The 15,389-nt window shown below is 36.0% G+C and overlaps 2 protein-coding genes across 2 annotated transcripts in view; both read right to left on the bottom strand.

The window, feature by feature from the left end:
* Positions 1–15,389, bottom strand: part of LOC141561889 (uncharacterized) — a 242,897-nt gene that overhangs the window by 114,379 nt on the left and 113,129 nt on the right. The window contains exon 4 of the mRNA XM_074301972.1: positions 1,725–1,796. Within this exon, the coding sequence (XP_074158073.1) occupies positions 1,725–1,796 (72 nt within the window). The remainder of the gene's footprint in view (positions 1–1,724; positions 1,797–15,389) is intronic.
* Positions 1–15,389, bottom strand: part of LOC141560630 (endogenous retrovirus group K member 6 Gag polyprotein-like) — a 134,830-nt gene that overhangs the window by 66,624 nt on the left and 52,817 nt on the right. The window lies entirely within an intron of this gene.

Below are 15,389 nucleotides of genomic sequence, written 5' to 3'. Positions count from 1 at the left end.
TATTATTATGCTATAAGAAAAGACAAGCAGATTAATTTCGGAAAAAAACTAGAAAAATTTATAAGAACTAATGCAATATGAAGCAAGAAGAACAAGGAGAACCTTGTACACAGTAACAGTAATACTGTATAATGATCCACTGTGAATGACTTAGCTATTTTCAGCAGCACAATGATCCAAGATGATTCCAAAGGACTCATAATGAAAAATGTTATCCACATCCAGAGAAAGAACTGATGGAATCTAAATGCATACTGAAGCTTACTATATTTTACTTTTATGTATGTGTTTTTTCTTTTAGTCTGTTTCTTTCACAATATGACTAATATGGGAATATAGTTTACATGATTGCACATATGTAACCTACATCAAATTGCTTACTCTCTTAGAGAAGGGGGGAGATGAAAGAAGAAAATTTGTACCTCAAAAATTTTTAAATGAATGTTAAAAATCATCTTCCCATGTAATTATAAAAAATAAAAATTATTTTTTAAAAAAGAAAAGAAAAATAAGAGATTTCTCTGACATTATTTATTTAGCCAGTTTTAGCCCATGGGTTAGTTGCCTACAGGTTGCCAAGCCCTGTTTCAATACAACAGAGATAATAAATAGGATAATGGTTTTATATCCCAAAAGGAGACTGACCAAACAGGGATTATTTAATCCTTCAAGAAGATAACTGGGAGGTGAACCCCGACAATAAGGGTTAATAGAAAATTAAACCTGATGATCTGTCTGAATTTCCTGAGAAGATCAGAGCTATGGGGCATAAATGTATGTTAGGGGAGAAATGCAAGGAGAATTTAGAACAGCTGCATGAGACAAAGGGACACACACAACAGAAAGGACTTTTAAATGAAGTAGACACTGCACTATTCATACTCGGAGTAAATATTGAACAGATGGATACACCCAGCCCAATATTAAGTCAACAAACACTGACAGCTTTATCCTGGACACTCTGTGCCCATCAAGAAAGAGCCCAGATCCCCTGTCTCCTCCCAGACAATACACTGATGCTGCCATCAGTTTGGGGCAACATGATATGACAGAAAGAGAATAATTAGAAGGGAACTCTGGTGACCTAAGGTTCTTCTATTCTCAGCTGCTGTATATTTGCTCTGTGTGATCTAAAATTAGTCATTTAATCTACTTAATCTTTCTTGACCCAAGAAAGGGTACAAAAAGTATCTTCAGATGTAAAATACTAGGGTAAGGAGTCTAGTTGAATGAGATAACTTCAGATCTAACAATTCCAAGATTTCACATGACTGGGCAGTTGATAAATATTTGCTGACAAGTGACTGATGGAGATATTTTACTATATATCCACCTTCATCCATGATTTGGACTAATTCTGTCATGGTAGGTTTCAAAACATGTTATAAAAGGGTGGTAGTGAAATGATTGCCAGAATTGTCAAGTCCCTAAGACTGAAAATCTGCCTTTGTAGATGTCGGTGCTAAGGAAAGAAAAAAAAGAGAGAAGAGAAGAGGGAGAAAGAAAGAGAGAAAAAAGAGAAAGAAAGAGAGAAAAAGAGAGAGAGAGACAGAGAGAGACAGAGAGACAGAGAGAGAGAGAGAGAGACAGAGAGAGAGAGAGAGAGAGAGACAGAGAGAGAGAGAGAGACAGAGAGAGAGACAGAGAGACAGAGAGAGACAGAGAGAGAGAGAGGGGATGTGTTTTTGTGTGTGTGTGTATGTGTATATATACTTTACACTTACCTGGCTACTGACTCTTCTTTCCAGACTCAGTGAAGCATATAACTTAAAGATATCAAATTGATGGCCAATGACCTGCAAAATAGAAGTAATACAAAGTTTAAATAGTCTTCGAATATTTCATTCAAAGAAAACTCTGTAAACATGTCAAAGATTGAATTTATAGATTCATTTCCCACTGGGTCTCCACCATAATCCAGAACATTCTTCATCACAGATACTTAACTTGGTCCTGGAATTCGTATGTCCAAAGTGTCCTTTCCTTCTTGGCCGCATCTTCTGATAGTATTACTTCTCCCAGAATCTCCATGTAAAGGAAGTAACCAACTCAACCATCTCCTCATTTCTCACTAGTCTGTACTTTCTCACAGTTCACCATTGTGCCTTTTTTCTCTCTCTTCTTTTATCCTTTTTCAGCTGCCTTTAATGTATTATCTTTTACTTTAGAAGTAAGTTTCTTGTGGGCAAGAACTATCTTTTTGCTTGTATTTATATTCACATTGCTTTACATAAAGCTTAGCAAAAAACACAACATTTAATAAATGTTTTTGACTGACTGGGGATTGGGTATTGCCCTTTTTTATTTACAGTAATTCCTACTTATCACTTTTGAAAGAATTTATCTGAAAGATATTAACATTCTAGCAGTCACTAAGAGTGAAAGTCCTAACATAAATACAGTATATCATTTTTAAAAACTTCCCAAGAATAATATATCTCTTCATTGGTAGCTGCTACACTAAATAGCACGGTCCCAGTTCTCTCCTCTCCCCCTCCCCAAATTGGACAGGAATTCAAATTAAGTTGTGCTGTGAGATTCATTAAGATTTACATCTAAAATAACTCTCAAGCACAAGGATTACTTTTTCTCGATTCTGATGCTTCTCAAAAGCAATGAATGTCCCCATTACCTAAGTGTAGAGAAGATAAGTTAAAGCTTTCTAAGACTTTCAGGATTAAATTTTCTGAAATTTTCAGTGAATGTATTCTAAGGACTAGAAAGTATTGCCTCAAAGTTTTAATAATCATTAGTATCTCAGAATCAGCTTAAAATGCAGGAAGGCATGAGTTTGGACCCTACCTCCAATACATAGTGACTACGTAACTTTGGACACAACATCTCAGTGTTCTAGGTAACTCTAGTCTAACACTCAATTACAGAGTACATGTATGTATGTAGAACATACCAGTGATGGGAACTCTGCATCATCTTGTTGGCTGGACCAGCTTATTCTTAGGAATGATAAAACAGACCATCCTGTTCCTTTAGTCAACCATGATGGGAACTCAAGTTTTCTCTATCTTGCTTAGCATATTTGAGTCAGCCTTGGTGGAAACTCATCTTTAAGACAGTCTCAACATCTCAATACACATCCTTTTTACTTCCTAGATCCCACCTTTGTTTCCTCCTGCTCCCAGAGACTTTAAAAATCGTGTTCCCCCTTTTGGGGAAAATGTTCAAATCATCTATGACTCTGCCTTGCTTAGTTTGGGTTGGTTTGAGCCTGTGTGCTACTCAAGTAATGAAATAGTAAATTTCTGTTTTCTGTTATAGGTGTTTATATCATGGTTGCTCCATGTCATGAATCAAATTTAATATTCATTTACAATTATGTTCTCTCAAAAGTATTCTATATTTCTACTCCATATTACCACTTCTGATACCTTTAAACCATTTCTCCAATACATATGGTTAGTAGATAGTATTTGTTCATCTGGATGTTCCCTAAATCAATGATATCACAACTCCATTTCTTACTTTTTGTTTCTCAAATCAGAGGTCACCAGAAACTTTAAGAACATTACTGGCTGATAGTCAGTGGTAACCCAGCAATTTAAGGAAACACTAAGAATCCCAAAAGGTAGAGTAGAGAGCATTTGGAGACCATATCCAGAAAGCATCAAAGTTTATGAAGGGTCTACAATCTATGTCTTGAGTAAAAAGTCTTAGTTATTAACGCCAATCATTCTTTCCCATAACAATAACTACAATGAACTAGTATATTTTAATAACCATGGCTAAAAAATCTATTGTGGTTTACAAAGTAATTTCCATATCACAACTCTGCAAGAAGTTAACACGAGCATATTATATAGAGGATGAAATTGAAGCTGAAAGAGGTTAAAAAGCTTTACTGGAAGACATTTGCTTATAAATCCCATTGTTAATTTTATTATTCTTGATGATTTCTTTCTTAGAAATCATCATTTGCATTCCTTACATAATAGCTAAGAAGTTTGCCTACAAAAAGGGCATTTCTCTTTAAAAAGTAATTGGTATACTTCTATCTGTTCAACACTCTCTCATGTATTTGCTATAAATATGACAAGTCTTAGGACTATTTTTTCCCTTTCAACTAACCCGCCCTATTGGCAAAGAGGACTGGCAAACATCAAATGAAGATGGCACAAGTTCAGAAGTTTAGAGAACATTGCAAAGGGGCACACAGGACAGAGCCAAGGCCTGGCACTTGCTTTTTTTTTTTTTTTTGATCTCACAAAGTGTCAGTGAAACTGCAACCAGTCATTCAGGAATCAGAAAGAGAATCCCATTAAAGTTAATACAAAAGTCAGAAAAATATGTTCGGTAAGACATACCAGCTATTTGGCAGGTGTAACATAGGATGCAATTGAAGATTTCCCAAGACAACCAAAGGATGTGGAGCCCTCTTTACACCCATCTGTTCTTCCTTTTATACAAAATGCTTTTTTTACCCTTTTTCCTGTCCCCCTCCCTTACTCTTGTGGTCTCTAACTCATTTACCTCCTCCCTTATGTTCCAATTCACCACCTTTTTCTCCTTCTTCTAACCTGCATACTTTAAAAAAAATACCAAAAAACTACCTTATTCTTTCCCTCTTTCTTCCTACTCTCTCTCCCTAAGGAGGAGGAAGGGGAAGAGGGAGACCAAAAAGGTGTCTTTCTACTTTCTTTTTTTCCTTTGTGACTTTTTCTGTCTTATCCATTAATATTCACACATTTCCATTCCTGACTTCTTTTATTGCTCTTCTTTCCTCCCCAGTGTCAAATCTCTGTTATCAGCACACAGCCAGTCCTTCCTAGCAAAGAGTACAGACATGATAGAAACAAGGACTGGACTCCTGTACTGTTCAAAGGAAACAGAATATGCCACTGGGAGGTACCAGTCTCTTCTAGCACACTGCCAGGGCAAAGGCAGGAAAAAAAAATTTTTTTGAGCAGTGGGACAATTCAGGTATATTCAGCTGGTTTTGCTAGGAAAGGTACAAAGATATAAAATGAACTGAAAAAAAGGTTTTTATTCTTGGTATCCTTTCCCTGACTGCTTTTCCCTCCAAATGAATCCTACCCTTCGTTAGTTTTATCCCTCTTTGTGCAAATACCAAAAACCTTCCTAGGGTGACTGAAATGTGCCTCATTACTAGTACAAGTTTCATGAATGGCACAGGCAGGAGTTAACAGATTGCTTCTTGACAAAGGAAGACACAACGAAGTGCACAAAAACCCCCACTTAATATCCTTGATAGGAAGCCTTATACATTACTACTTAATGAATAGATAAAGAATATTAGAATGTTGAAAATCCCAGGTACTATTTGCTACATGGAACATGGAACAATAAACAATACAGAAAATGATGAGATAAGGTCATCTCAGGCTTTTTTTCAAGCACAATGGAACAACTTAGGGTCCTTTATAAATTTCAGTCATTTCTTTTTTTATCCTGTGGCATATCAGAAAAACTCCACAGATCAAGAACTACTATAATGAGCATAAAGTAAAAGACTAAATAAATGAAGGAAAATACAGATCCAAAATGGTAGCACTTGAGCAATTTCTACCAGTTTTTTATATTTCTTTGTCCAATCTCAAAGCTTAGCAAGTCTCAAATGAGGCAGACAAATACCAAGTCATTGAGAAGGAGAAATATTCTATCAACGAATAGAGAGTTATCACCTAATTGATATGGAATATAGTTCAATGCAACCTATTATGTCCCAGACTTTACTCTAAGTGCTGGGAATACAAATAAGTAAAAGAAAGACCATCTACCCCAAGAATCTTACAATCTATATGATAAGAAAAGAAAGCTGAAAATGGGGCAAGATGATGGTAGAGTCAAATACAAAGAATGTAACAGGTGGAAATGAAGAGCAGGCTGGCTTCAAAGGTTTTTTTGGGGGGGAAGCATTTTTGCTTTACCTTCCAGACCTCTAATTAAAAGAGTAGAGGGAGTTGAAGTTATCCTGAGGTACAAGGACCAAATATGATACAATCCGCATGATGATGGATTTACTGGTGATGAAGTAGAGGAAGTGAGCAAGTTACAAGCAAACTGACTGGAGATAAGAACTAACAGTGATAGAAGATATAGAGAATATAAAAAGCAGGCATGAGAACCTCCAAATCACAGAAATCCCAGAGTCATTTAACACACAGGCAAATATTCCCTTCAATAAATCTTAAAGCCATCCTGTAAAGGCATGCATAGAACAATAGTTGAATTCATAATGACGATCCTTATTCACAAATGAATGATTAAATTATGTTAAATTACAGTATATTCAACAGAAGGCAGAAAACATGTATAAAACATTTTAGGAAAGGTGACTTTAATGAGGTAACCCAAAACTGTTCTTAACCCTGTTATGTTCAACATATATATATATATATATATATATATATATATATATATATATATATATATATATATATATATATATATGACACAGATGGAACATAGATATTATTCTTATCAAAAATGATTAAATGAAAAAATAAATGGAATTTCAAGAGTTTGGAAACCTCTATCTAAAAAACTCAACTATCCAGAAGTTTATTTCTCAAGGATTGCAGATACCTGAGATTCCTTTATAGTCAAGTAAATCAATGAAAAACACTATTATAAAATACTATTATTAACTTTAGAGAAAATAAGGATAAAAATAAGCTTTACCTTGGCAAAGATATATGAGGGCTCTCCTTGTGAGGGAAATTCAGAATCTCTTTGAATCATACAACACAATCAGAGATAAATGAAATTGCTAGGAAACAATGTGGGGATATTTTAAATCCTGGACATAATTCAACGTTTTTTAAAATGACCAGGAATACACTATTTTTCTAATTTGAATCATGATTTTGGAAAGCTCCTGTGTCTGTATCTATTACAGAATTGTAAATCACCAATTCCCAGGTGTCCTGGCATAGCTACATACTAGAAATGTACTACATTAATGAGATAAAAATTCTTCTCTAGCCTTGACTTTTCTGACACCATGGAAAAAATGAGTAGAGAAGGGTGGCTAAGAGACAATTTTAAGGAACTTAGTCTTATTCTTTATCTCACATCACATTCAGCGAGATATTTGGCAGAATCTGACATGTGAAAAAGATGGAGATGTGATTTAGATGATCAATCAATAAATATTTATTAAATGCTTCCTGTGTGCTAGATACTGTGCTGTTTGCTAAACATATAAAAATCCCTGCCTTTAAGGAACTTACAATCTAATGGAAGAAAAAGCACACATAGATATACATATATGTGGGATTTCTTGGCAAAGATACTAGAGTAGTTTGCCATTTCCTTCTTCAGTGGATTAAGGCAGAGGTTAAATGATTTGGCCTGGGTCACATAGGTAATTAGTATCTGAAGCCTGATTTGAACTTTCTGCCTCTATCTACTGAGCCAATAGTTTAGCTCCAGAGGGAGGTAATAAGCAAACTATTAATAGAAGAAAGATACTGAAATTAAAAGAGATTAGGGAAGGTTTCCTGCAGAAGATGGGATTTTAGATAGGCTTAGAGGAAGTTGGGGAAGTCAACAGGAAGAATGGGGGGAAGTAGACTCTAAACTGATTAAATGACCAAAAACATAAAATAATGGGCAAATCCACTTATACATTTGGAGACACCCTGAATGATCAATAGACCAATAGGATTTATCTTTTTTTTCTTTCTTTTTTTTTTTTTTTGCTGAAGCAATTGAGGTCAAGTGACTTGCCCAAGGTCACACAGCTTTATAGCTTTATAGTGTTAAATGTCTGAGACTAGAACTCAGTTCTTCTGACTTCAGGGTGGGTGCTCTGTCTATTGCACCACCCGGTTGCCCCTATGATTTATCATTAATGGAGAAACATGAGCTTGGAAGGTGATTTTTTGAGGATTCCCTGGTTCTGGCCCTATTCAGATCAAATATTATCAATCACCAAGGATGGAACTGATTATATGGTGCTTGCAGGTGGCACAAAGCTAGAAAAGAGAAATAAATGTACTACATCAAAAAATCAAGATCTAAAAGTATCTCAAAAGAACGAATATAATATGAGGCTATATAAAAGGAAGAGATTTAGACTTTAGTTTGGGCGTAATGAACTTTAATGAACAAGTTTAAAAATAAAACAAGAAATGAACAAAGAAGGATGGGAGATTCATATACATATAAAAGAAAGCTAAGAATTTTAGTGGACTAGATCATAAATCTATAATCAAAAAGAGTCTCAGTTATCACCTAATCTAATCTTTCAGAGAAGGAAACAGATTCAGGAAGGGTAAGAAAGTTTCACAGAAAGGGACCTGTATGTGCAAGAATGTTTGTGGCAGCCCTCTTTGTAGTGGCCAGAAACTGGAAACTGAGTGCATGTCCATCAATTGGAGAATGGCTGAATAAATTATGGTGTATGAAGGTTATGGAATATTATTGTTCTGTAAGAAATGACCAGCAGGATGATTTCAGAAAGGTCTGGAGAGACTTACATGAACTGATGCTAAGTGAAATGAGCAGGACCAGGAGATCATTGTATATTTCAACAGTACTATATGATGATCAATGTTGATGGATGGACGTGGCCCTCTTCAACAATGAGATGAACCAAATCAGTTCCAAGAGAGCAGTAATAAACTAAACTAGCTACACCCAGTAAAAGAACTCTGGGAGATGAGTATGAACCACTTCACAGAATTCCCAAACCCTCTATTTTTGTCCACCTGCATTTTTGATTTCTTTCACAGGTTAATTATACAAGATTTCAAAAGTCCAGTTCTTCTTGTGCAGCATAACTATATGGACATGTATACATATATTATATTTAACATATATTTTAACATGTTTAACATGTATTGGTCTACCTGCCATCTGGGGAAGAGAGTGGAGATGTTAGGTTCTTACTAAGTGCCAATGAGATAATGAGATATTAGGTTCTTACTGGAGGTACCGGAGGGGAAAAATTGAAACAAAAGGTTTTGCAATTGTCAATGCTGAAAAATTACCCATGCATATATAAATAAAAAGCTATAATAAAAAAAAAAAAAGTTTCACAGAAAAAAAGATTTTGAGGCCAGAATTGAATCCAGGTCTTCTGCCTCCACACTTGTTGTACTTTCCACTGTACTTTGCATCAATGTGAGTCAATAGATTGACAAAGCAGCCCCATCCCCAAAAGTTAGTAACCACAAGAATGAAGGCATAGTGCCAAGAGTAAGGAATGAGTCCCTTTTAGGATTATTAGGTGAGAACTGAGGTTGTCTGGACAATGCCAAGGTGAGAATTCAGGTTGTCTGGACAATTACAAGGTGAGAACTCAGGTTGACTTGACAGTTCTCTGGCTCAGATTCTAAGAGGAGCAAGCTCATTGGTTGGAGTACTTCTTCCCAGAAGCCCTTGCATTATCCCACGCCCATTCTCTGGGAGGATAAAAAGAGGCAACAGTGAGCCTGGAGAGCAGTCTGGACTGGGGAAGGACAAGAGCTGGAGGAGATTCAGAGCCAGGATTCAGGAAGAAGAAGAGGCTGGCTGGAGGCTCCAGAAGCCTCCCAAGAAACCTACTCATAGAGGAAAAGATTATACAGAAAAGAAACCTCCTCCCAGAGAAGGATTACAACTGAGAGACGCTCAGAATTTTACATTTGGCGTCCACACGTGGGGCAAGGACTTTTGCTTATCATGTTGAGGAGCTAGACCAGACCTTTGCAAGTCCCAACGTATCCTGTCCTACCCACACCATATCTTGAGTACCATTTTCAGTTCTGGGCTGAACATTCAGTTCTAGGAAGAACATTTGCATTCATCAAGAGGAAATCAACCAGGTCATAGAGGAAACTGGAAACTATCAAGGATAAGTTGAAGGTCTCCAAGGAGAAAAAACAATCCAAGAGAGGGAAGCCCAATAGTGGTTTTCAAGACTTCAAAAAGCTTTCATGTGAAAGGATGATTAGATTTATTGTGTTTCACCTGAATGGGAAAAAGGAAAAACAATGAATGTAAAATGCAAAGGCTGACTTCAACAGACTTAAAGTGGGGAAACAACAATAAAGAACAATTAAGGTTGTCCATAGATGGAAAGAATTGTCTCACAATGAGGTGAGTTCTTTAATTAGAGGATAAATGACCACTTATATTGGATTAGGTGGCTTGGGGTCTTTTCCCACTAAAATTCCATGATTCTATGAAATTTCTGTGATTCACAGAGTCTGTGTATCTTTTGAAATCATCCATTAGTCATGTTCAGACTGCTTTTTTCCCTCCCCTTTCTGACTCCTTAATGAGACAATATGATGCAACAAAAAGAAACTAAGTTTTGAGAATCCAGAGTTTGAAGAAAAACTCCACTACTCTGTGCCTCAGTTTATTTATCTGTAAAATAAATCATTTGAATTAAATGATCTTTATAAGCTCTCAAATCCCATGATTTCATAGTCCAATTTTACTTCCTCTGTCAGCATGAGTTAGTCATTTAAGCTTTCTAGGCCATAGTTTATTTATATATCATTCATAAAATGGCAATTCTATTACTTGTCCCACCCACTTCATAGAGTTGTTAGAAGCATCACATAAAGTCATCTGTGTGAAAGGACTTCATGAGTTATTATTATTAGATTCACATGGAATTGAAGAAAGAAAATTAAACTTAGCAATATAATCTAAGTACAAAGTCATCTTTACAATTTACAAGTAAACCATTTTGCCTCTCTGAGGCTCACTTTCTTCAACTGTCAAATGAGGACAACACTTACACTGCTTGCCTCAGAGTTTCTATAAAGATCAAAGGAAATTGCCTTTATAAGATATTTCACAACCATAATTTTCTCTAACAATTCAAACTATTAAAGGGTGGAACCAAGATGGCAGAGAATAGACAGGTCTTTATCTAAGTGCTTCCTGGTATCCCTCAGATCAACACCAGATCAAGCCTCTGAACTGGTTTTGGAATAACAGAATGCACAAATATTTGCAGTGTAAAACATTTCCAGCAGACGATATTTTGGAAGAATTTCAGAAAAGGTTTGTTTCAATTGGATACAGGGGGAGGCAGTGCAGTGACCCAGAGTGGTGTGGCTTCCAAGCACTGGAGAATCTACTGGGAGACTCTTGGCCAAAATACAGCAGAATTGGCTACTCTCTTGGTTCAGAAGCCAATGGATCAGCAGATTAGTTGTGAGACATCCAATGTAAATACAAAAGGCAAATAGTGATCCTCTGAACCCCAGAGTAAAATGATTCTTGGCCACACCCATCTAACTCAAGAAGAAAGTCAGTAGGACCAGCACAAGGCAGTGAAAAGCAATCTCCCCTTTGCCCTAAGAGCAGCCCTCAACTTTTAAAAAATGAACAAAAAAGCAAAAAGAATTCTGACCATAAATAGCTTTTATAGAGAAAGAAAAGAGAAGACCTCAAACTCTGAGGACACTAAAGGCAAATTATCTCCAGATGAATCCCCAAAGGGTGATATGAGTTGGTCCCCATTTCACAAGGCTCTTTTGAAAGAATTCAAAAAGGATCTTAAAAGAAAGAAGAAAAACGGGGAAATAAAATGAGAATATTGCAGGAGAGTTTGAAAAAGGCAACACAGAAATTATCTGAAGAAAACTCCTTACAAAACAGGTTTGGCAATAATAGTTTGCCTAATAGTTTATTATTAAGAATATTAAAAGTATTTGATCAGTTCTGCACTTAGTTCAGTCAGTACTTAGTTCTATACTTAGATATACAGGGAACCACTGAGAAGATGGGGTCAGTTCTACAGTTTTCTGCATTATTCTAAGAGTTAGCTAGCATGTCCATTCTTCAAAATGTACTAAGATTCTATGGAAATAACCAGAGTGCTGTGGGACATAGGACCTATGTCCTGAGAAATCTATGGCCTAAGAAAGATTGGTACTTCGTAGGTCAATTCCTATTGGCACTGAAATCTAGAATTCAGAATTTAGATTAGGGATGTTCAGGTTTCAACAGCAGTAAATCTTTCTATGACAACAATTCAAAAGGGCACACATACCTAGATGTGCATTTATACATGGGTTCAACAGATAAGAGAATGCCCTATTGTCCATGGACAGCATAGAATCCATACTGCAAGACTGGGTTTGCATTTGTTCCTGGGTTTTGCAAGAGCTTTAAAAATAAATCCATGATATTCAATATGCAGTGTTGCAGAAAATAGAATTTACTTTTCTTCATGGTCTAGGAAAAAGTTGAGATCCATTTTTATGTCCTATCTTTTACTATCTCTGGATTTAGGATTGATGATTCCCAAAAAAAGAAGTCTTCATTGACCTATCAGCAGTTCTAAACTACTCCAAATTATAAACTGCAGTTAGCCTGATACATTGTCATTCAGCTTAATTACATCCTTTAGATATGCATAGTTTTTTAATAAAGGTCCATACCCACATAGGAAAGAAGGGATTTGACCCTTTAAAGGCTACAATTTCGATAGTTTAAAGACAGTCCTGAAGCAAAATAATAATAAAAAACCCTGCTTCAAACTCAGAACAAAGGATTCAAGTGAGTCATCCAACCTAGCCATGCTATGATTAATTTTTCTTAATTTTTTTTAAATTGATGAACTGGAAAAAAGGAAGAAAACTATGTCAGATCAATTATTTGCTGTGGCTATTCCTGAGACTAGAGAATGCCTCCATACTAGCAAGCATCTCTTTTTTTTTTTTTTTTCATTGTAGGCATGAGAAAACCAGAGAGAGGCCATCTGCATTCATTGATCTTTTTGTCCCCTAAATTACTCTTTGACAGTTTTCCAGACACAGACACTGCTGCTCTGGCTCTGTCATTTCATTCTGATTTCTACATCATTACAATTCATTACCAGGAAGTAGTTTTACATACCATCTGTATTCACTACATAAAGTTCTATAGCAGTATTTTTCAGCTGTGGCATAACTGGTTTGGGGGCCTTGGGGACAGGGAAGAATAGCAGAGAGCAGTCTATCTTTTCCCAGTGCCAGTTCCAAGCACTTTCTCCATCTGTGTTTCCTGAAGGAGGAGTTCTTACCTTTTCCAGGCAGAGGCTCAACACTTCTTCACAGTTCAGCTGTTTCATCTTTAGTATTCTCCCAAAATCATCCCATATTATGTCAAACAAAACTTGAGAAAGCAAAGAATGAACTAGCTAATATTATGACTCTTCAGTGTGTGTGTGTGTGTGTGTGTGTGTGTGTGTGTGTGTGTGTGTGATGTACTAGCCAAAACTTTAACAGGATTTCCAAATTCGAACTGGAGTTAGAATAGTCAACAGATTTTAGAAAAAAGGAAGCACCAAATGTGAAAATGACTCGGAGAAGAAAACCACGAAGCATTTGCTGCCTTGAATGACCAAGGTGTACTAATTGAAGTGAAGAAGCTAGGCAGTTAGTATTGAGAGGAAGAAAGAGCTGGGAAGCTCCTGGGAATTAATTATTATTTTAAGACCATCTTTTAAAGGGTTTTTGGTTGTAGATACTGTTGGTATGATGGTAGAAGCAAAAATCTGCTAATTACATAAATGGAGAATCTCCGAACAAAATTTCCATCAGATAATAGGATATAATTCTGAAAGTCTGCCATAAGGAGTCTGTTAGTATAGAAAAGAAGCAGAATCAGGCATGTGCTCTGTAGAGGGACCAGTGTTTGAGCAAGGAAAGATGGAGGAATAGAACAAAGGGGCTCCCATAATTCTGTAGTGAAAATATCTTTCAAGTAATTTTCATGATTTTCACAACAAGCTAAATATCTCAGGTATGGAGGGCAAAGGGTACTATTCTGGCAATTCTGGCAATTAGAACAAATTATATTTGTTTTGTTTTGTTTTGTTTCTAAAGGCAGGAAATAAATGAACATATATGCAGTCAATGTAGTATGGCTTCCAACTAGAAAAGGTTAAAAACAAAACAAAACAAAATCTGAGTGCTATTTCTCTATTCTCCAGTTATCAAACAAGATAAAAGTATTCCTTGACAGAATGGAATACTCCAAGAGGAAAGCAAAGAATAAATAGAAAGCAAAGGGAGAAAAAAGGGAATAAAAACCAGTGGAAACCCAATCAACAGTTGGAGGCATTTACAAGCATGAGGTTATTTTCATGCAAAATGGATCTACAGCTTGAGAAATAATATTTTTCTGGATCTTTATTAATAATTTTCAGTAGAAAAACAGGTGCTATCAGAAGCAAGCCACTCAATGAACCAACAAACATTTACTTATCACCTCCTATTTGCCAAGCACTATAGTGAACATGGGATATTCAAAACTATAAAAAAAACAGTTACTGCACTCAATAAAATTATGTACTTTCAAGAAACTACATGTACACATACAAATACATATAACACCAATACAATCTGGGAAGATCAGAAATCTCATGTAAAAGGTTGGCTCCTGAACCAGTCTCAGTGAGTAGAGAATGTATTGTAGACACAGCAAACAGCTTGTCTACTGTGCAAAGATGTGGGGATGGGAAATGGAATGCTATATGTGAAGAACAATAAGAATTCAAGTTTAGCTAGACTATAAAGTACATAAAGGAAGTAAGGTATAATATGTTTGGTAAAACAGAATGAAGCCAGTTGAAATTGTATTAGGCACTATGGAGTCAATGGAATTTATTGAAGAGGGGAATGATATGATCAGACTAGCTTTAGGAATGTCAATGTAAGTCAAGAAGGAAAGGAAAAAGGCCATTAGGAGATCATTGAACACACAAACACAGAGGTCACAGAAAAATTATCTTTCATTTAGTCAGTGGCTTTTTTTTAATAGGAAGCAAACTTATGGCCTAAGAAAGACTGGTACTTCATGGGTCAATCACTATTAGGCACTAAAACCTAGAATTCGAGATTTAAATTAGGGATATGTCTTCCCAGGGACGGCAGTCAGGACATGACAAAGAATAATTCAAGATTTGCGAAATCTGACAGCCATTACCCAATTATAGGGATTCATATAAGATTTAATACTATCACTAGAATCAACTTTTTCTTTTTATAACATTACTCCTTGTATTCATTTTTCCAAATTTTTTCCAAATTTTCTCCTCCCTCCCTCTACTCCCTCCCCTAGATGACAGGCAATCCCATAAATTTTACATATTTTACAGTATAACCTAGATACAATATATGTGTGTAAATCTAATTTTCTTGTTGCACATTAAGTATTGGATTCCGAAGGTGTAAGTAACCTGGGTAGACAGACAGTAATGCTAACAGTTTACATTCACTTCCCAGTGTTCCTTCTCTGGGTGTAGTTGTTTCTGTCCATCATTGATCAACTGGAAGTGAGGTGGATCTTTATGCTGAAGAAATCCATCAGAATACATCCCCATATAGTATTGTTGTTGAAGTGTATAATAAGTTCTGCTCATTTCACTCAGCATCAGTTGATGTAAGTCTCTCCAGGCCTCTCTGTATTCCTCCTGC

This window comes from Sminthopsis crassicaudata, chromosome 3, assembly GCF_048593235.1.
Source record: "Sminthopsis crassicaudata isolate SCR6 chromosome 3, ASM4859323v1, whole genome shotgun sequence".
Taxonomy (NCBI): domain Eukaryota; kingdom Metazoa; phylum Chordata; class Mammalia; order Dasyuromorphia; family Dasyuridae; genus Sminthopsis; species Sminthopsis crassicaudata.
This window is presented reverse-complemented; position numbering and strand designations above follow the sequence as displayed.